This window comes from Spizellomyces punctatus (genome assembly GCF_000182565.1).
Source record: "Spizellomyces punctatus DAOM BR117 chromosome Unknown supercont1.2, whole genome shotgun sequence".
Taxonomy (NCBI): domain Eukaryota; kingdom Fungi; phylum Chytridiomycota; class Chytridiomycetes; order Spizellomycetales; family Spizellomycetaceae; genus Spizellomyces; species Spizellomyces punctatus.
Window position 1 is genome coordinate 1,422,983 of NW_015971538.1, and position 18,622 is coordinate 1,441,604.

At 47.3% G+C, this 18,622-nt stretch overlaps 7 protein-coding genes across 7 annotated transcripts; 2 read left to right on the forward strand and 5 right to left on the reverse strand.

The window, feature by feature from the left end:
- Window positions 1–79: 79 nt before the first annotated feature.
- On the forward strand, window positions 80–4,007 carry SPPG_08935 (uncharacterized protein; the record flags this gene model as incomplete). The annotated part of the gene is made up of 1 exon (XM_016757084.1): window positions 80–4,007. The coding sequence occupies one exon, from the start codon at window positions 80–82 to the stop codon at window positions 3,887–3,889; it is 3,810 nt and encodes a 1,269-aa protein (XP_016612000.1). The 3' UTR covers window positions 3,890–4,007.
- A 12-nt stretch (window positions 4,008–4,019) lies between these two features.
- Window positions 4,020–5,387, reverse strand: SPPG_01413 (uncharacterized protein; the record flags this gene model as incomplete). The annotated part of the gene is made up of 2 exons (XM_016749727.1): window positions 4,925–5,387; window positions 4,020–4,796 (listed from the first exon to the last, which is right to left on the reverse strand). Exon 2 carries the CDS (start codon window positions 4,701–4,703, stop codon window positions 4,020–4,022), a length of 684 nt encoding a protein of 227 aa, XP_016612001.1. The 5' UTR covers window positions 4,704–4,796; window positions 4,925–5,387.
- A 244-nt stretch (window positions 5,388–5,631) lies between these two features.
- SPPG_01414 (uncharacterized protein) lies at window positions 5,632–7,236 on the reverse strand. Its single transcript, XM_016749728.1, has one exon. The coding sequence runs from the start codon at window positions 6,480–6,482 to the stop codon at window positions 5,895–5,897; it is 588 nt and encodes a 195-aa protein (XP_016612002.1). The 5' UTR covers window positions 6,483–7,236; the 3' UTR covers window positions 5,632–5,894.
- A 690-nt stretch (window positions 7,237–7,926) lies between these two features.
- Window positions 7,927–10,002, reverse strand: SPPG_01415 (uncharacterized protein; the record flags this gene model as incomplete). Its single annotated transcript, XM_016749729.1, has 6 exons — window positions 7,927–8,352; window positions 8,415–8,693; window positions 8,752–8,800; window positions 8,861–9,134; window positions 9,208–9,871; window positions 9,934–10,002. 6 exons carry the CDS (start codon window positions 10,000–10,002, stop codon window positions 7,927–7,929), a joined length of 1,761 nt encoding a protein of 586 aa, XP_016612003.1.
- An 860-nt stretch (window positions 10,003–10,862) lies between these two features.
- Window positions 10,863–11,619, forward strand: SPPG_01416 (uncharacterized protein). Its single transcript, XM_016749730.1, has 3 exons — window positions 10,863–11,258; window positions 11,324–11,374; window positions 11,435–11,619. The coding sequence occupies exons 1-3, from the start codon at window positions 11,004–11,006 to the stop codon at window positions 11,492–11,494; spliced, it is 366 nt and encodes a 121-aa protein (XP_016612004.1). The 5' UTR covers window positions 10,863–11,003; the 3' UTR covers window positions 11,495–11,619.
- A 173-nt stretch (window positions 11,620–11,792) lies between these two features.
- On the reverse strand, window positions 11,793–12,844 carry SPPG_01417 (uncharacterized protein). The gene is made up of 5 exons (XM_016749731.1): window positions 12,596–12,844; window positions 12,491–12,524; window positions 12,366–12,429; window positions 12,018–12,298; window positions 11,793–11,948 (listed from the first exon to the last, which is right to left on the reverse strand). The coding sequence occupies exons 1-5, from the start codon at window positions 12,652–12,654 to the stop codon at window positions 11,871–11,873; spliced, it is 516 nt and encodes a 171-aa protein (XP_016612005.1). The 5' UTR covers window positions 12,655–12,844; the 3' UTR covers window positions 11,793–11,870.
- Window positions 12,845–13,212: 368 nt separating this feature from the next.
- Window positions 13,213–17,987, reverse strand: SPPG_01418 (uncharacterized protein). Its single transcript, XM_016749732.1, has 9 exons — window positions 17,860–17,987; window positions 17,497–17,794; window positions 17,192–17,431; window positions 14,385–17,141; window positions 14,221–14,317; window positions 13,958–14,161; window positions 13,760–13,894; window positions 13,489–13,689; window positions 13,213–13,383 (listed from the first exon to the last, which is right to left on the reverse strand). Exons 2-9 carry the CDS (start codon window positions 17,605–17,607, stop codon window positions 13,286–13,288), a joined length of 3,843 nt encoding a protein of 1,280 aa, XP_016612006.1. The 5' UTR covers window positions 17,608–17,794; window positions 17,860–17,987; the 3' UTR covers window positions 13,213–13,285.
- Between the last annotated feature and the right edge of the window lie 635 nt (window positions 17,988–18,622).

Consider the following 18,622-nt stretch of genomic DNA (forward strand, 5'->3'; position numbering starts at 1 on the left):
CGATCATCTTTTACACTTCGCTATTCAACAAAGAGCTGGTTTGTCACAGGTGGCTAGTCACTATGGGCCCCTATCTGCCATGGCAACGCAGATCGCAGAAGTGTACGGTACTGGAGAAGCAGAATCGGAAAATGTTGCTCTAGTTCCTGGATGGAAGATCGTCAAGATGCTCAGAGAGCAAAAAGATGCTATAGACGAAGCAATGGCGGTAGTTATTCAGGGAGTGATTCTTGCTGATGCGTATGTTCGCTCGAAACAAGAAGGCATCGAAGTTAGAAGAGCACTTGAAGCTGTCCGCGCTAAAATGTCCTCATTGAAAAAGGACGTTGACGATCGATATGCGTTGCACGCTGCTAGCACTGTACCTGCTGTTGCAGTTGAGTCTGCCGTTCGCATGATGTTCAGCAATGCTGCTGCCTTATCGGAAATGGAGCGGCATGTGAAGGATCTCAATGGCATGCACCCGGACGTCTCCTACATTTTGGACGACCTGGCTGATGTTTTGCGGGAAAAGGTGGCGATTGTCAATTCGGCTGTTACTGAGATGTTTGGTGAAAACGAAGCTAGCGGAGACGAACTTGACAATGCGGCTGTGGAAGAGTTCACTGCTAGGGTGGATGATGCTATCACAGCTATGCTTCTGTCCTTCCAGGCACTCATGAGCATCGATGAAACCGCTGCGCCGAACGGTACAACGAACGGGGTGTGCGACGATGAAGATGATGCGTTTGGCTTACGAAAGCGCTACCTTATCGATGCACACCAAAGAACTGTTAACCTCTTCCGTTCCGGACATCTTGGGAACGTCCTGGAAGCGTTCAATAGTCTGCTCTCCGGTGTCCACATGGACACGCAATCGATTCAAAGTCGCAGATACTTTGCAAGCTTGGTACGCAGGATTTATCCGTTATTCAACCAGTATCTTCTTGCCGTCCGCAGAAGTTTGCTAGATTGCATCTTGCAACATAAGTCGATGTTAAAGTTCGCGTACATATTGTGTAACACATTCGGGCAACTGTACAAAGATGGCTTCTGTGTGCCGCGCGATGAAAAAGACGACGGGGCAGATGATGATACCACAATGGAAGACAATGTAGCTGGCACAGGAATTGGCGAAGGCGAAGGCAACAAGGACGTTAGCGACGAAATCGAAAATGAAGACCAAGTGGAAGGCATGCAAAACGAAGCGCCAGCCAAACCGGATCCACAAAAGAAGATCGATGATGAAGAAAACGGTATTGAGATGGATACAGACTTTGACGGAAAGTTGGAGGATGTTGATGCGGAGGACGAAGAGGAAGACGATGCTCGTGATAATGAAGAAGAGAGCGAAGAGCCAGAAGAGCAAATGGGAGATGTAGATGGTAATGCTAATGTAGTAGACGAGAAACTTTGGGGAGATGATGATAAAGACGAAGATGTGAACGGCCAAGATGAGAAGACAGAGAGAGATGCACCTGCGCAAGATGGCGGTGGGGAAACCGAGATGGCGGCCAAGGAAGGTGGAGGAAATGATGAAGAAGAGTCATCAGACCGCCAAGAGCGTGAAGACAATCAGCGACAAGAGGCTCAGCAAAACGTGGAACCTCAGAATGCCAACGAAGACGGCGAGGAAGACAGCAACGAGGATATCATCAATGAAGATAATGAAGCGAAATACGAGGATAGTCATGGCATAGACCCGAAGGCTGCTGATGAAAAGGAGCAACAGGAGCAAGAGGAAGAGGATGACATGGAGCTACCAGATGATATGGATATGGACGCTAATGAACAAGAGGAGGACGACAGAGATGGAGGTCGTGATCAAAGTGCAGATAGAATGGATCTTAATAGCAGTGAAGACATGAATCATGGCAATGAGGAGTCGCTAGAGGAAGAAAAAGATGAAGAAACTAATAATGTTGAGGAAGAGAAGCAACCTGACGAAGCGGCAGCTGAGGAAGCTCAGCAAGAGGGGTCAGAAACTTTGGAACCGGAAGCGCTGGCCGAACAGGAGGAACAAAATACCGAACAAGGACCTGAGGTGGAAGTCGAAAAGAATAATATCCAGGAAAATCGGGAAAGCGCACATGAGGAGCAAGAACCAGAGAAGCCAGATAGCGAACAATCTCCGGAAGATGCAACTCAAGCAGTAGACGATCAGATTCAAAGCAGCACCCAACCATATGGCGTCAAAGGAGCTTCTGGTGAAAAATCTGCGTTAAACGTTCAGCCGGATGAGATGTCCGAGGAAATCCCGGAAGACGGAGAAAATGGCAGTGCTAATGAAGATTTCACTCCAGGCGCTGAGAAAAGTCAGCGTCGTTCGCAACACTCGAGGAATGAAGGAAGAGACAAGTCGAGGAAAGACGAAAACATGGATCCAAATCCAAGGAGGAGCCTGGGCGATGCGCTGAAGAAATGGATGTCGCGGCTGAAGAATATTTCAGAGTCCACAGAAGAAGAAAAAACTAACCGGGAGGAGTTCAACGATGAGCCGCTTTTGGATGGAGACAAGGCTCTTGAATATGAATTTGTTAAAGAAGATGATGAAGCAGCCGATGCACAAGCCATGGCAGACGCAACTGCGGATCAATTTGAAGAGATGGACAGAAAAGCCTTGGCTGACGATAAAGAAGAAAAAGAGTGTGGAACTGATGACGCCATGGATGTTGAGGAACATCAGGAAGATGTACCTGACGAACAAGGGACTACGTCGCGGGAACCAGATGCACAGAAGAAAGGGAGGTCAGAAAACCCGAGCGGGGCAATCGACTTGGGACTCAATGAAAAAGACGGCAAGGAGGTGGAGAACAAAGTCAGGAACGACGAGGAGGATGTCGGTGGTGTGGATACCATGGATGTCGATGAAGAGGAGGTGGATGATATCGAATGGACTCGTCCTCGTGCATTGAATGAGGGCGATACTCTAGCTGATGATGAGGCCGACGAGAGCACTCTTATGGACAGCCATCAGTACGATGAATTGCGTCTGGAGTTGGAACAGTCAGTCGCCGCCTGGCGTGAAAGCGGTCAAGATCCGCGTGAAGCAGAAGAGTTGTGGCGCAACTACACAGCGTTAACCAGAGACTTGTCCTTTGCTCTGTGTGAGCAACTTCGGCTTATTCTGGAGCCAACTCTTGCCACCAAGCTCAAGGGTGATTACAGAACCGGAAAGCGGTTGAATATGCGGAAAATCATCCCCTACATTGCAAGTCAGTTCAAAAAGGACAAGATCTGGCTACGACGCACAAAACCATCAAAACGCACATATCAGATTATGATTGCTATTGACGATTCGCGGTCAATGGCCGAGTCGCGATCTGTACAGCTTGCATACGAGTCACTCGCCGTGATCACCAAAGCATTGACACAGCTGGAGGCTGGAGACGTCTCAGTCTTAAGTTTCGGCGAGGATGTCAAGCTCCTGCACCCTTTCGATCGCCCGTTCTCGGATGATGCGGGCGCGGATGTCATCCGGCGTTTTACGTTCAAGCAAGATCGAACCCATGTGCGTAAAATGATGGAAACAGCGATGGGGATATTGGATCATGCACGTACTCAGAGTGGGGCGGGTCCCGGATCTGATCTATGGCAACTGCAGCTTGTGATTTCAGATGGTATCTGCGAGGACCATGAGCTCGTACAGGCCTTGGTACGCAAGGCTGCTGAGCAGCGAATCATGGTTGTTTTTATTGTGCTGGATAATCGGAGGGAGAAGGACTCGATCACAAAAATGACAAACGTAACATACGGTGTAGACCTTTCAACGGGGCGCCCGACTCTACAAATGAGTCGGTATATGGATACCTTCCCGTTTGATTACTATGTGGTCGTCAAGGATATCGGAACCCTACCGGAAGTATTAGCGGATACGCTACGGCAATACTTCATGTTTGTAAATGCATAAGTTAATTTGTAGCATTAGTGTAATTGGTTGTGGGCAGCTAATATAGTATAGGATAATTGGCTATTTATTAGACATTTGTATATAGAGACAATGGAATATATTGAATTTGATGAACATAAGCTCTTAATATCTATTTCTCATGCATAATTACCTTTTCGTCAACCACCTCCCCATTTTTATCCCTAACTACTACCACGGTAGCGATATGTACGTCCTCTTCCTTAACGAGCAAAGCTGTAAACTTTTTCAGCAAGCTCTTCTTTTCCTTCTTAATCTTTTCCTGCTGTTGGGGGAGAGGCTCAGAGTGAGCACTAGCCGATTCCTCAGCTACTATTGTGGCATCAGTATCAGTTGGCTCGCGGTAGGCATGTAAAAGCCGTCTAACTTCCTCGACCCCTCGTTTAGCCACATCCACATTTCCATTAGCCCAGAGACCCACCAAATCCCCACCCGGGGCGCCTCCTCCAATAGCGATGGCGGCCCTTGCCACAAGCGATACGGGGATGATAGTGAAAGTCCATTTGGGATGGTTACGATAGACTCGCGGCCATTGTTGGGCAACGTGGGAAGCTAATGCATCCCACAGTCCCGCAGCAGGTAAAATGGCCAACTGAACCGCATTGCGAACCAACCCAAAAAAGGCATTCGGGCTATCTTCCTCGAGGGATTTATTTAAAACGGTTGCGTCGTGATGGTACAACCAGTGCAAGAGAGTATCGAATTGTTCGGGCACTGGTAGTTGTACTTGAATGGTTGGGAGGACATTTGCGTTGGGGGACTTGCCATTATTGGTGCTCAACCATTGTTTAATCATCGAAGCGAAAAAGGTGGATTGTGCCGCTAGAACTTGAGCCCGTGAATGCGGGACAGTGTAAGTTCCCGTTGGGGCGTTGTTGACATCAAGGACCTGCAGGTAGCAAAGTAAAGGATCCATGGCTGCGTAAGTAAGATTGTAGGTTGCGTCCTTCTCCTCGAAAGTTGGCGAACGAAGGGCGAGTGAATTGGAATGGTAATGGAGTCGTTTTGAGATTATACCTTAAGTTTCTCATTCCTCGAACATGAGTATTCATGCCCGATGAATAGATACAGATGCTTTCATCTAACCAGCGGACCATTCTTCGCAACAGCTGGAGACCAAAAGGGCACTTTTGAAATTTTTTCGAAGTTGATTTCAGTTAAGATGACAAGGAATCCCAAGTAAAGCAACAAGGGCCTAGCCCAGATATGTCGTCCTATATCGCGTCCTTTCACTTTCTTTGTTCTGCTGACTTTGCGACTGAATAAGCAGTTGACCCGCAAGGTATTTCCAAGTTTCCTGCCAGTTGTATTAGTTTTGCACTAGTGTTTATAGCGAGCTATAAACTTTCAGCACTGTCCATTCATGTGCACTGCTCGAGGTCGGGAGTTTCATCCAGCCAGGTAATCGAAAGACCAAAAAAGGACCATGCTTGTTGAGTGGTAAATATTTCAGCAATCGACAAAAGCAGTTTATAAGTTGTTTTTATCGCCCAAATCAATCGTGACTGAATGAGGCTTTCAAATGTTCAGTCCAAAAGATGTTGATCGATAGGCTTGCAAGAATGGTAACTCACAGTCAAAATCAGTTGTTCCAGACGTACAACCGAAGGACCACCATGCAAAGAATCAAGAATCATGAACTTGGGACATGTTACAGAGAAAGCATCCCAACAAACGAGGTTTGCAGATGAGCGGACCATGTGAGATTTCAGGTTTCTGCACGTTTGGCTATGAAAGGGATGATGATCTATGGCATCTTGACAGCCAAATGCTGCTAGGAAACGTCAAATAACATACAGAACCAATACATATAGACAAGTGCACAACCAAACAGCACAAAGCAAGGCAATCTATTATACAATTCTAAGCTAGACCCGTCTTCCAAGCACTTGGTATGGGGGTATTTTGCATGATTACAAAAGTGGATCAACCACTGATTGTACCCAACTGCTAGGTAATCTCACCGACATGCCTGCATCGTTAAATTTCACAGCAAAAACTTTGGTGAGGGTTCCTTCTGCATGAGTTTCTTTATCTTGTTCAAGATACGTCGCAATTTCTTTGAAGAAGGTGACGACGGTGTCTTATCGAATTCTTTAATTACATCGAGAGGCATGCCAACTGGAACATGTACAGAGTCACTTTGGAGAGTTGATATGGATCCCACGGGAGGTGAACGATAATGGTCTGCTTCGAAGAAAAGGAAGGGAAATGGGAATTCTGCCCCTTCCTCCATGCCGGAAGGAATCGGGGTCCGTGGGCGATCAGCTGCGGTCGAGATATCCCTGCGCGATTGTAACGAGCTGCTGGGCGCGTTGCATGTGGCCATAGACCCAAGAGTCATTGATGGACGTGAGCCGGAAGTGCCTGGGATGCAGAGTCTTTGCGTCAAGGAGAACTCTGGCGAGCTCACAGAGACTTCCCTTTGCAGCAAGGAGGGCCGCGGCTCCATATACGCATCTGAAGGATATCGACCTTGCTTGAATGGGGTTGGTGCTTCGTCGTCGGAGGATGAGAACGAGTCGCTGGCGTCAAAGGAAGCTCGTGGATGAAACAATGTTAACCCATCAGACATAGTTGGCGGGTCTAACGAGGCAACCACGGTGGAATTTTCCGTCTTGCATCGACGTAATGCCAATTTGGTTCGCAGTTTAGTGGCTGCATCATTACGATCGCCATTCGATATGGTTACCGACCTCCGTGGTGGGTGTTTTGGCAACACAGGATCCTGATGCTCCGAACTATTGTTTCACATTAGAAGCTTTACTACTAGTACTTGCCATGGAACGAAACATTGCAGATGACCTACGCTTGCTCCAAAATCGGATCAAGAAAGGTCAATGAAGTCATGCCGCTGGACATCCTCTGCAACTGGTGGCTACTGGATCGTCAAGTAGTGGGGAAGGGGAGTCCAGGGTTTATTAAGTCAGAGGGCTTTATAGAGCTATCGACAGTCTGCTCTGACGAGACCCAAGGACAATGCCATGGATCTGGTGATCAGCTCTAGACAGGGTCTTACTGTCAAGCTTACAAACCACACATTCGGCCACCAAAATAGCACTCATAAACCATTATCAACGCGTTCAAACGACATCATTGAAGAGGCGCTAGGGGGGAACATTAGACCTTTATCCTATCAACGCAACGATTAACCAGCCTCATTAACAATGGGTTAGTGAGAGCCGGTAACGAATTACGTCTGAAGAACATTTGAGGGTGTGTGGGACATGGCTCATGCAAGGGTTCTGCAATCGGACATTTACCTAGACCTTTCAAGGATGTTCTCTCCACTTAGACTTGAAGAACGTGATGATTCCACGCAAATAACAACAAGACACATCGAAAGGAGTCATCACCTTTAAGGGAACTGTTGACCCTTACACCAAGCGGGTATAGGCATGGAATAGTAAGCCTGCCATCAACCTGGTCCAAGGACTCGCTTTACATAGAGGCCCTGCTACTTATTTCCTCATATACGTTGGTTAATCGGCATGAAATAATGAGCTGTCATTAAACTGGGCCGACGACTAGCAGTAGAGGAGAGCTTACTACTTCATTTTTTTTAAAAGAATTTATTGAACGGAAGCAACATGTCCCTCGTGGGCTGTGGCCGATACTAGGAAAGTTCCAAGCGCCTCTATCGCCCGCCTACCCATCAGATCACGTAATCAGCCGCCCTCAGTGAATATCATCAAGACCTGTTCCGCCTTCCGTAAATTATAGTGAGCTTCCGAGTTGAGGGTCCCAGATAGCGTTCCATGTGGAGGTCATGGGCTGCCATATTGGAGCATTACATTATTGACTTGGAACGAGCCAACAGTATTGCCATAAGGTCTTTGTCATGATACGACACTTCAACTAACTTTGCATTTGATGTGCTTTTATTGGGATATGCACGTGTTTTCCCAGATGAAGTAGAGGACTCCCAACGATCAGCACTCTTAAGCTATATTATATTGCAATTGGTAAGCTTGGTGCTGTCTAGTATCGGTCCATACACCACGAATTAAAATAAACTATTACAGCTGCCCAGATCGAACGATCGAAACCTTTCGAGTCGTCCGCCCGGAAGGTGTTCCATATGTCTCCATCCTTTGCATGACGCTAAACCCATCCACGACTCGCCCAAAGACAACATGCTTACCATCCAACCAAGGAGTAGGTACTGTGCAGATGAAAAACTGGGATCCGTTCGTTCCTGGCCCAGCAGTAGCCATGGAGAGAGTTCCCTCTCCAGAATGCTTTAGGTTAAAGTTCTCATCGTCAAATTTCCCCCCGTAAATAGATATTCCTCCGCTGCCATCGCCTCGTGTAATATCACCGCCTTGGCACATAAATTTTGGGATGATGCGATGGAAGATCGAGTTTGCGTACCCAAAACCTTTCTCCCCCGTGCAGAGGGCACGGAAGTTTTCAACTGTTTTAGGAACAACGTCGGCACGGAGCTGCGAGGGGGGATGCGGTGCATTAGCGAGATGTTGCTTATTTCATGCGAAAAATTTGCTACCTCCATAATAATACGACCAATAGTGTCGTTATCCACGGCGATATCAAAGAATACTCTCGGGTTTTGTCGTTGACGGGATGGAAGTGGAGGTAACCTTGGATTTGATATGTTCTCCAACAGGATTATTCGCTCCTCTGCTTCTACTGCTCGCTTCACTGCCTTGTCTGTTTTCTCTTTCTCTAGGGCAAGAGCTTTGAGCAAATCAGTAATCTTTTGTTCTGCTTCCTCTGCTCGCTTCTCTGCAGCTAGTAATTGCGCACGTGAAGGTATATTTCGATCCTTATGTATCAACTGTCAATTAGGGTAGACGAGAGATAACCAAGCGCTAGCATTCAACCTTCAGTTGACTTTTAAACAACTCTTCTTGTTCATCCTTCTTTCGATCTCTGGCAAGTAAATCAGAGGGTTATACTGAAATTCAGGTACAGCCATGTGTTCAAACCTACTGTAAATATGAACAAAAGGCCGTGAAACATTTGTCCTGGTGCCTACGTTTCTCTTTCTCTTCCCCATTCGAAGGAAATTTATAATCTTCTCTTGCAAATTCTAGTTTAGCTACCGGACATCCGAGTTGCTCCCAGGTAAACAGATCGATTTCTTTGGGTTTCCAAAGTTGACGAAGAAAATCTTCAACTTTGTTTGTCTGAAAGCGCTTGTCGCGGGGGTTCAGTATCCAATAGAAATTATCTGTTTTTTGCTTGTTTGCATTCCATTGTAGAACTAGCAGAGAGTAGCAAATATTGGCTTTGGGGAGAGATCAAAGGTAAACGAATACTGGATAAGATACTTTTACCTTGACCATTGCACTGCTCCTGTTCATTGGATCCAATGTGCTGCTCGAACTCCTTATGTGCTTTCAACCGTCCCCCGCGGCTTCGCGGGAATATGTGATCCACCTCGAACGTGCATTGTCCGGAATTTGTCAAGATGCTGATAACGTTTCCAGATCGATCGATGCCAAATAGCTCCTGGAGCGCTTCTCTGACGGGTTCTCCTAAACCTTCCCATATGGCTCTTATTTCAGAATCCAAGTGTACAGCGCATGTGCACTTTGCGTGGTCCCCATCGTCGGGGGATTTCAAGAAGCGCTCACGGGCTTCCCATAAATACCGGTTGCCAGCATTGCCAAGGTTATCCGGGTTGGTGGTATTCAGTACTAGTTGGAGGGTATTCCCTATATCTATTACGCCGCCCTTGAAATTCGTCTTTATCCACTCATCGATTTTTGGATATTTCTTCTGCCAGTATTTATCGAGGGAGTTGAATAAAACTTCACGCTTTTCCTGCGGAACCACAAAATCTCCTTGCTTGTTCGTTGTAATGTAACTTAGGTCATCAAGCAGTGCACGTATGGCTTTTCCAACGAATGATTCCTTGCTGATGATACCAGACGTGGAATCGATGGAGAACTCATTCTCCCAGTCGGAAGGGAAATTGCGCCCTTCTCGCCAGCCGAACTGTTAACTTGCATATCAGTTCGGATGTAAGACCTGGACATTTGGTACATTGATGAACTAACCGTCTTCTTAATCAGTTGGATTTCGTCATCGTCGGTTTCCCCGGCTCCTGATCGAGTAGTCACTGGCATTATAATCTCCAGTTGTTACTCGCCACAGACCTTCTATGTCCACAAAAATATGATATGAGTGAAACGCTCATTGGGTTCGGGCGAATTTATACAGGAAGCATTGAATGCCAAGCGCCTCATGATACTGAAGGTTGAGCCTTCCCCATTGAGATGGGGTCTGCAGGGATTAATGAATATCAGTATGCAGCTTTGAATTGTTGAGAGCAGTAAATATTGTCCACTCTGAATTCTGAACAGGAGCAAAACCAGTTGTTGACAGCATGATTTGTTAGCATCTCCATTCCTATATCAGACTCAGAATCTTTCTCAGTTTGTAGCGAGTGAACAGAAGGCTCGGGAACAGAGACTGCGGATTATTTTGCCCGAGCAGTCTAGCGACTTCTTTGGCGTATAAGTTAGTTTTTGAGATGACACTTATGGCACCTCAATCTCAGTCGATGTAGCTGTTGGCACCCTTTGACATCCATTCTTTTAACAATTGCTCATCGCATTTCACCAGTACGGCCGAGCCGGAAACAACGACGGTCAACTAGCCGCTGAAGACGAAAGATTACCCGCCTCGTTTCAAACGAATTGGGTGATTGACGGATACGCCATGAGCCATTGCACGAGTGTCGCAAAACACGCGGCGCGCCTTGGATGCGAACACGTTGGGCACTTGAACGCCTTTGAAGGTCAAGTTGGACAGTCTTGTCCTTTTTGCTGAGCCCCGCTTACCGTGCTTGGCACCATTTAATTGACACTTTCTGGATCGGGATCCCTTATTTGCACCCGCATGCGGTGCTGTAACTTACGGTATATGTTGCGCAATGTGCGCTGGCGGGGGAGACAGTTACCCTTTGGCTTTGGCGGGTGATTCCATCATCGAACAATTGCGCTCAAAGCCCGAGTTATAAAAAGGGGACAACCTGGCTCGCGTTCCCATATCGCTTTAACCAACCGGATACCAGCAGCAGTACCAATACATTTACACACACTCAACTCGCAACCGCAAATAAATCATGCCCCTTATCGTGAGAGTCATCTCGGTCGCTGGTGTCAAGGACGAGGACGACCTCGGTAAAAATGATCTCTATGTCCGTTTGTCGACGGATGGCAGCCACTGGGTGCAGACTACAACCAAGAAAGGAGCTGGCAAACAGGCCGTTTTTGATGAGACATTCACCTTTGATGTGCAACCTGATCCTAGTTCCAAGCTCTATGTTGAGGTTTATGACAAGGATCCGTTGAAGGATGACAAGTTGGGTGAAGCAAAGGTGGGTCGACAAGGTGCTTCTGTATGCTTTGCGTCAAGCACTGTGACTGATGTTCCTCAATACAGTATGAACTTTCCAACGCATTTTCTGGTCAAGAAGTCGATGGAGTCGTCGAGGTTCGTTACTTGTATATTGCGTAAAAGATAACAAACGATCCTAACGCAATGCATTTCCAGCTTCACCATCACCTGCATCGTCACCGGGGCGTAGTCAACCTCCGTATCTCTTACCGTTGATGTGATGGCACAGTTTGAGATTGCATTGTACTTGCGTGTATATACAGGGTCTTTGTCGTTGCGAAAGCAGAAGATGTAATTACCACTCGCGCCGTTAAATATATCACGTAAGGATACCAATACGACGTCGTTGTGTATGCTAGTGAGCATGAATAATTCCCGCTGTACAAGGCGAATGCACTCTAGAGCATCACGTCTATCTCGCAAAACACCTTCCATCAAGTCCACATCCAATGGAACATCGCAGCATCATCACATGTAAAAAAGAAAATACAATAAAAAAAAAGAAGGCAGCCAGCATGCTTGAAATAGTTTATGTACGTCGCGATTCAAAAAGAATTGTACAAAAGGGCCCCTCCCACCACAAACAAAACCGTCAAGTCCGTACAGGTGGCGAGACGTCCTCCAATGGAGGAGGAGTCGGTATCTGCTTTGGTCGGCTGTACGTGACGGGCTACTCATGTGCGAGAGTCAGAAAATCATATCTCGCATTGAACAAACGCCAAAAGACGGTGATACCTACCGGAGGAGTTGTACCGCACCACTTTACAATGTGTTCGCCTTCACCAAATGTTAAGTTATAGTCCAGCACAAACTTGTATAGGAATCCACACCATCCAAGGTCCCCAACAATGCAGAGGACTTTGAGACTGGGTGGCTTAGTTGGTATGTCGACTCTCAAGACGTCGAAGGAATGTTCGGTTTGAAGTAGGGCTTCGATGAACGAAGGACATAGGGACTGATCCATTGAGACGAAATAGTAAGTCTCTGGACCAAAGGGTTTGGACTCGAGAGTATCAGAGTCTATAATGGAACGGTAAGGTGTCAAATGCCTGATAGACTGGGAGAATGTATTCCGAGTCTGTTTTACCAGTTCGAACGGGAGTTGCTGGAGTGCGGAATTTTCTTTTGTGTTTTGTCATATGTTTGGGAAGCTGTGCAAACGGCAAGGTTGGTGTTTGAATCTTGCAATGTTACATGCTATGGAACACTCACAGCAGACAATGGTTCTTGAGCATTATGGATTGTCCTGTTATAACAGTGTACACTGAGCGCCTGTCCTTTTTCATTCGTTATATTGAACCCGCAACGAATACACACCTTTCTTGTCGGACGCCCTCTTCAGGTCCCTCTGCCCTCGCTATAACAGGTGCTGACATCGTTTGTATTGTTCAAAAGTTCTCAAATCTTGTTGGAAATCCGGCGCCCGCCTAGGTCAGTAGCCCCTTTTATTTCTGCTCTGGTTAAGGCCAGGAGTGGGCAAAAACTGGGGGCGAAACAAGCAGCTGCTCGTCGTGTGTGTAGATGGCCCCGCCCAAAAACTATGTAATCCTGGTCGGAGAGTTTGAAGCCAATCCCTTTGCTTGGTGATCAGCTACATCATTTTTGGATATTAAACCCCCTTGTCGATCGGCCTGATCACGGGACTAATTGGAACGTTTGGATCCTATGCAAAATGAAGTTGGTTTCTGGTAAGTATGAGTCTGTGATGTTTGGGTGGCGGTGACGCCAAAAAGTTTGATAACGGTGAAAGCGCGTATTGCCAGTGACATTATGGTGAGGTCAATCCATTGGGGATTAATAACGTAGATAGCATCCTTTTGCATATAACATGACAAGTCGACATTTAGACATCAGTTTTACAAAAAGTGCAGCCTTCCAACAACGCTGTTTAACGTTGTGGCCACCCTGGACGTTTCAAAAAAAGCCGCCGCCATTACGTTTCTATCATTGCATTCTGGTGGATGATACAATTCTATTGTGGAAGAAAATCTTTTTGTTTGCCATCTACTACTTGAAAGCCTTGAACATGCCAGCGATCTTGCCCTCTTCTCGCTTCAATACAACACCAGTAACGTGTAAAACATGTTGCTTCTGACCGATAGTTGCTGCGAAAACGACAACATAAATTGAAGGTCGCATCAGTCTCTTTGTTTAATTTTGGTGCAAAGTGACGAGCGCCGACTCAATGACATAATCATGACCCAACTCACATCTGACAATAGCCAAGGCGGCATCCACTGGATCTGGCTCACACGGCAGACTCGCTGGATTTTGAGCAAGCTGATTTCTTACCAGGACTTGTTGCAACCGACCAGTAAACTCCGTATTATTGACGCAAATGATGTTGCCCAGCTTTGTAAAGTCCTGCGAACTCAGGACGTTACTGATACTGAACTCGTTGAATTGAACAGCTAACATCAACCAGGAGCGAAAAGATGAGGATGCAGGCCATAGTTGTAAAGGAAAGTAACGTCTGTTTACTTTTAATGTCGCATGGCTTGGAGATTGTGTCCCAAATCGGTTTCATGTATTTTTCAACCAACTTGGTGGCCTCTTTACTGTCAAACTTGTCAATGAGGACCAAAATCCCTTTGGATGCAGTTTCGGGTGCTGACCCTACTCAAGTGAAAAGATAAGTTGGCATTTATCATACGTAGCCTGACAGGCGCACAACGTTACCTCCGTATACCAGGGCCATGATGCCCTCACTCCATGCCAAAGCCTTGCCTACGTCCCCAAAATGGAAGACCATCTTTTTAAACTTTGATCCAGTCCGACCGCCTTTTCGGATGGTACAGGCTTGGAGGGTGACATCGGCCCCATGGGCCGTAGCAGATATTATCCGACGAAGTTCAAGTGGAAAAAAGTGCTTGTAGGGTTTGGCTTACAGGAAGAACAGTTGTTAGCAGCAGTGTTGCCCGGCAAATTGTTTACAATACTACCTTTGCCATTTTCGCAACAGTGAAGCTCAAAGTCTTGGACTTTTACATCCAGTTTAATGTTCTTCCACACTACTGTTTCCACAAGCTGTGGTGGTGACTGATGGCACATCGAAATACAGTCAGTTATATATGTACATACATACAAGGTTACCACCATAGCTGACCTTTGGAGTACTCTCACCACCACCGAATGCGAGCGACATTCTTGAGACATTTGCGCTAGCGGCCCCAGTCTTGCTCTTTGTTGCGCCAAAAATGGAAGCCAAGGACGCAACACTTTTCCGATTATTGGATGGCGGCAGTGACGCTTGTGATGCCGCCATATCTTCCACAGCAGGATGAGCAGGCTCTTCTGCTTCTTTTGGAGGAGCAGCGGGTTCGGTTGGCGCTGAGACTGGTTTGGTTGCGGTCCCTTGCATCGTCTGCATGTCCATCGCATTGAGAAACTTGGAAGCATTCGCTGGCAGGTTGTGTTTGACGGCTGGTTCGGCTGGACGAGAATCTTGCTTGATGACACTTTCTGCCTTTGTGTCATGATCGTGAGTTGATTGTGATTCATTCTGTTTCTTTTCCTCTTCTCTCTTGTTTTCAAGCTTTTCCTTCTCAAGGCGTTCTCGTTCACGTTCTTCTCTGCGTCTACGCCGTTCCTCGTCACGTTCACGGTCCCGTCGCTCAGCCTCTTCTTGCTCGACGAGAAGACGCCGTTGACGTTCCTCTGTGTCTTTAAGCTCCTGTTCACGGCGTTCCTGGTCGAGACGCTCTTTTTCCGCACGCTCCTTCTCACGGAGTTCGGTCTGCGCACGTTCTTTCTCTATCCTTTCCATCTCACGACGCTGCATCTCGCGAGCTTCGTTCTCTTTTCGTTCGGCCTCCAAACGGTTCTCTTCTGCCTTCTGTTTTTCTAATCGTTCCTGCTCTTCTTGCTCTTTTTTGATTCGTTGTTGTTCCAAACGTTCTTTTGTTTGCTCTGCCTCCTGCTTTCTTACTTCCTCTTCCCGTTGCTCCTTTTCCCGACGTTCCGCCATTTTCTGTTGTTCCAACGCAGCAGCAGCGGCAAGTTCTTCTTGTTGGATTCGCTGCCGTTCCTCTTTTCGACGTTTGCGTTCTTCATCGCGTTCACGGTCTCTACGTTCTTCTTCGGCCAAATCGTGCTGGATGCTCTCGGTTGGCGCTTCACTGGAAAGCTTATCCACCTCCTCTCCTTGAGTTTTCGGCTCAATGGGTAACGCGCCTGTTTCAACTGACTCTGCTGTTTTGCTTGCTAGCGCCCGATGCTCTGCGGGAGAAGTCAGTTCCTCCGTCTGTGAACGAGCGGTGATGTCTGTGGCATTTGGTTGCTGCTCCATCACCAGGCTGTGCCTAGCCGAAGCGTTAAGAGCCTCCTCCTTCATCGTCTTTGCCATCTGTAATTCTTCAAAGAATCCCAATTTCTCTTGATTCTTTCCCTTCTTCTCTGCCTTATGTTTCTGCTTTTCCAATGCCTTTTCACGCTTTTTTGCTTCCTTTTCCCGCTCTTTTTCTTCCTTTTCCATTCGTTTCCGTTCTTTGCGTTCAGCCTTGTCTTCATCAGATTCTTTGTGACTAAGTGACTCCATACTCTTTTTGAATAAAGATGCGACAGATTTAGTCGGTGAAAACTTGGACTTGCGGGACATGGTTGAGGCTGCGATAGAAACCATGCTGCCAGTTGGTGACGGCAGCCTCGGACGTGGTGTGAGGTCATTGTGGCTTTCAGACGAAACGCTAATTGAGAGTTCGGAAGGGAGGTTGGTAGTTGAGCTGGTGAAAGGAGTTTCGGTTGTCGTCAGGGGTAGGCCGGAAGCCGGTGAAGGTTCCCTTGGGCTAGGAGCATTCTCAGCTGTACTTGACGACGCTGTCGGTATGATCACAGCAGGTTCTACGGGCGAGGATGTCATTTGTTTATCCTTTTCCGCAGACAGTGATGACGTACGACGCCCCCGCGGTTCCGAGAATTCTCTCTTCAACGGTGTGGTAATGCGATCGCCAGGGACGACTTCCACCTTCCTGCCAGGCTCCACTGTCTCTTCACGCGATGGTTTCAATCGAACAGGAGAAGCGACTGCCACAACCTGGGGGCTTTTCGCCAACTCTTTTGCTGTCACCGGTGACGGAACTGGATCCAATATGATACTCTCCTTGCCGTCCCGAACCATTTGCACTTCTTCTTCCACTTTTTGTAAGTCATGTTCGATAAGCCCCGATTCCTCACGGCCCCAAGCAGCGTAGAGCCTTTGCTTCTCTTGCTCGAGCCAGGTGCTTTCCGCCTCAGAGTCGTCCTCTGCATGGTGGATGGTCGGAAGAGATGGTGAGCTATCTTCCATAGGTTGAGATTCCTGTTCTGGTTCCCGTTCTGGCTCTTTCTCTACGAGAACGGGTTCCGGCTGCATGTGCTCCATTTCTTTCATTGGAGAAGGATGCTGGCCTTCCGGCTCCTCTCTAGGTATATTCGTGTCTTCGTCCACTACTTTCATCTTCACCGCCACATCCACATTCTCTTCTTTTACACGAGCTGGGATTGCCAGTACGCTGTTGACAGCTTTGATTTTTCTTCGTTTTGTCACCCTCTTGACATACCTCAACACAAATCCGTCCACCAGCTCTCTCTCCCTCTTCCTCCACTCTTCAGCACTTCTTCCAGCCGTCCGCACAACCACCGGTGGGAACACGCCACAAGCATTTCGCCATGTTCCGTATCGTACTGTACGCGGGAAACTTGGAGGTAGAGACTTGTGCTTACTAGCAGTGTACACCGGGCGATCAATGGGACATGCGATGCGGGGTTTGGGAAGAGGTGGAATTGGCGGCGTATATTGTGGGTTGATGATGTCGATTCCCCAATCAGTTAGGATGATCATTCGCCCATCGGGTTGAAGATCACTTTGAGACTCTGAGAGTGTCCTCTGTATAGCCTGTTAGACGATTTACAATGTGTTGGGCAAGATGCACTTACAGTTGAATTGTGTAATTGATCAAGTTCTTTTGCTGCGACTGCCGCGTCTCCCATCTGACCTCCAACACCTGCATCCAACTTGCCCAACCCTGCTTTTCTCAATCGCTTAGCAGCCAGATCGTTCGCCTTCCTCCTTTTGCCGGACGCGCCCTCCTCTCGCAGCAAGAGTTCTTGAATGGGATCATTGTAAATAGCCCGGGGAATGACATCGTAGTCATAGTCGGTTGATCGCACAGGAACCTGTAATCACCGCACTAATGCCTTAGTTTTGTCATCTTTTTCTGAGAAGACTAACGTGGTCCTACATCAGGACGCTCTGTGTAGCCCCCAATTCTCGGCGGTATCTTGGAACTAAAGCGGAACGGACCGACTCGTGCACTTGCCGCCTCAAATCTGTCTGATCCTGCTTGGGCCATTTTTATTCCCCAATTTTATCCCGTCTTAACAGTGGTTGAAGATCTGGACAGAACGGTTTTTACATGGAGCTATAATTGCTATGAGTTGGACATGCTTGTATGCATAATGCGTAGCATTAGATCGCGGACAATACTATCATGAAAAGGGTTGTTGTTGGGCATCGAGGGTAATACGCGTTAAAACATTCTAGCAATTAAGCAACATGTCAAGCTGGCGTTCCGGCGTTGACAGAAGGACCATCTGCTACTGGCCTTCTTCTAACGAGATTTGGCTTTGATATTATGCATCTGATACAGACGAGGGACCGTTGGCGAGACCCCAAAGAATTATCATATCCTGGGCCGCTTACATGAGCCAATACAAACGACACATCCTTGGGATGATGAACACATGAACCACCCACTTTTTTGCATTGAAGATGATTGGCAGGCTGCATGATTGAAACATATCTAACCAACCCTACACCCCTGCTGAGTTAATCTTGATTTTTGGCATGTTTGAACATTCTATCTGCCAGCTCCTTTAAACTTCAATTGTCCAACAATACGCTCTTGCTAAATTCAACCCCCTTAATCAGATCCAAACTTTATATTTCATTAAACGGCAAAATTATTTACCTTGTCTTCAAACGTACCACCAGTTTATTGTGTTCACCAGGAATGTACTGCATATTGCCAAAAGCAGAGCTGCAAGTTGTTTCTTCTGCAATGGACCCTTTCTGCCGGCTGAAAGAGCGGTATTCGCGCTACCACCTCCGTTTGGGGAAACTGGGGCTCTCGTGTGCCAATGGGTACGGGCAACCTGCTCCGAATGGGACATAAACTTCCTCATCCCCACACCCATGGTTCCAAACAAACACTTGCATCGCCTGCTTTTGGTACCAAGTCCGGCTAAAGGCACTCTTTCAAAACAAAAGTTGAACCAAACGGAGGCCGGTCACGCGAGGTCACTGGGGGTCACACACGAAACCTTAGCTGGGTGTGTTACCTAATACGCGTCGCCAATAGCTCACAC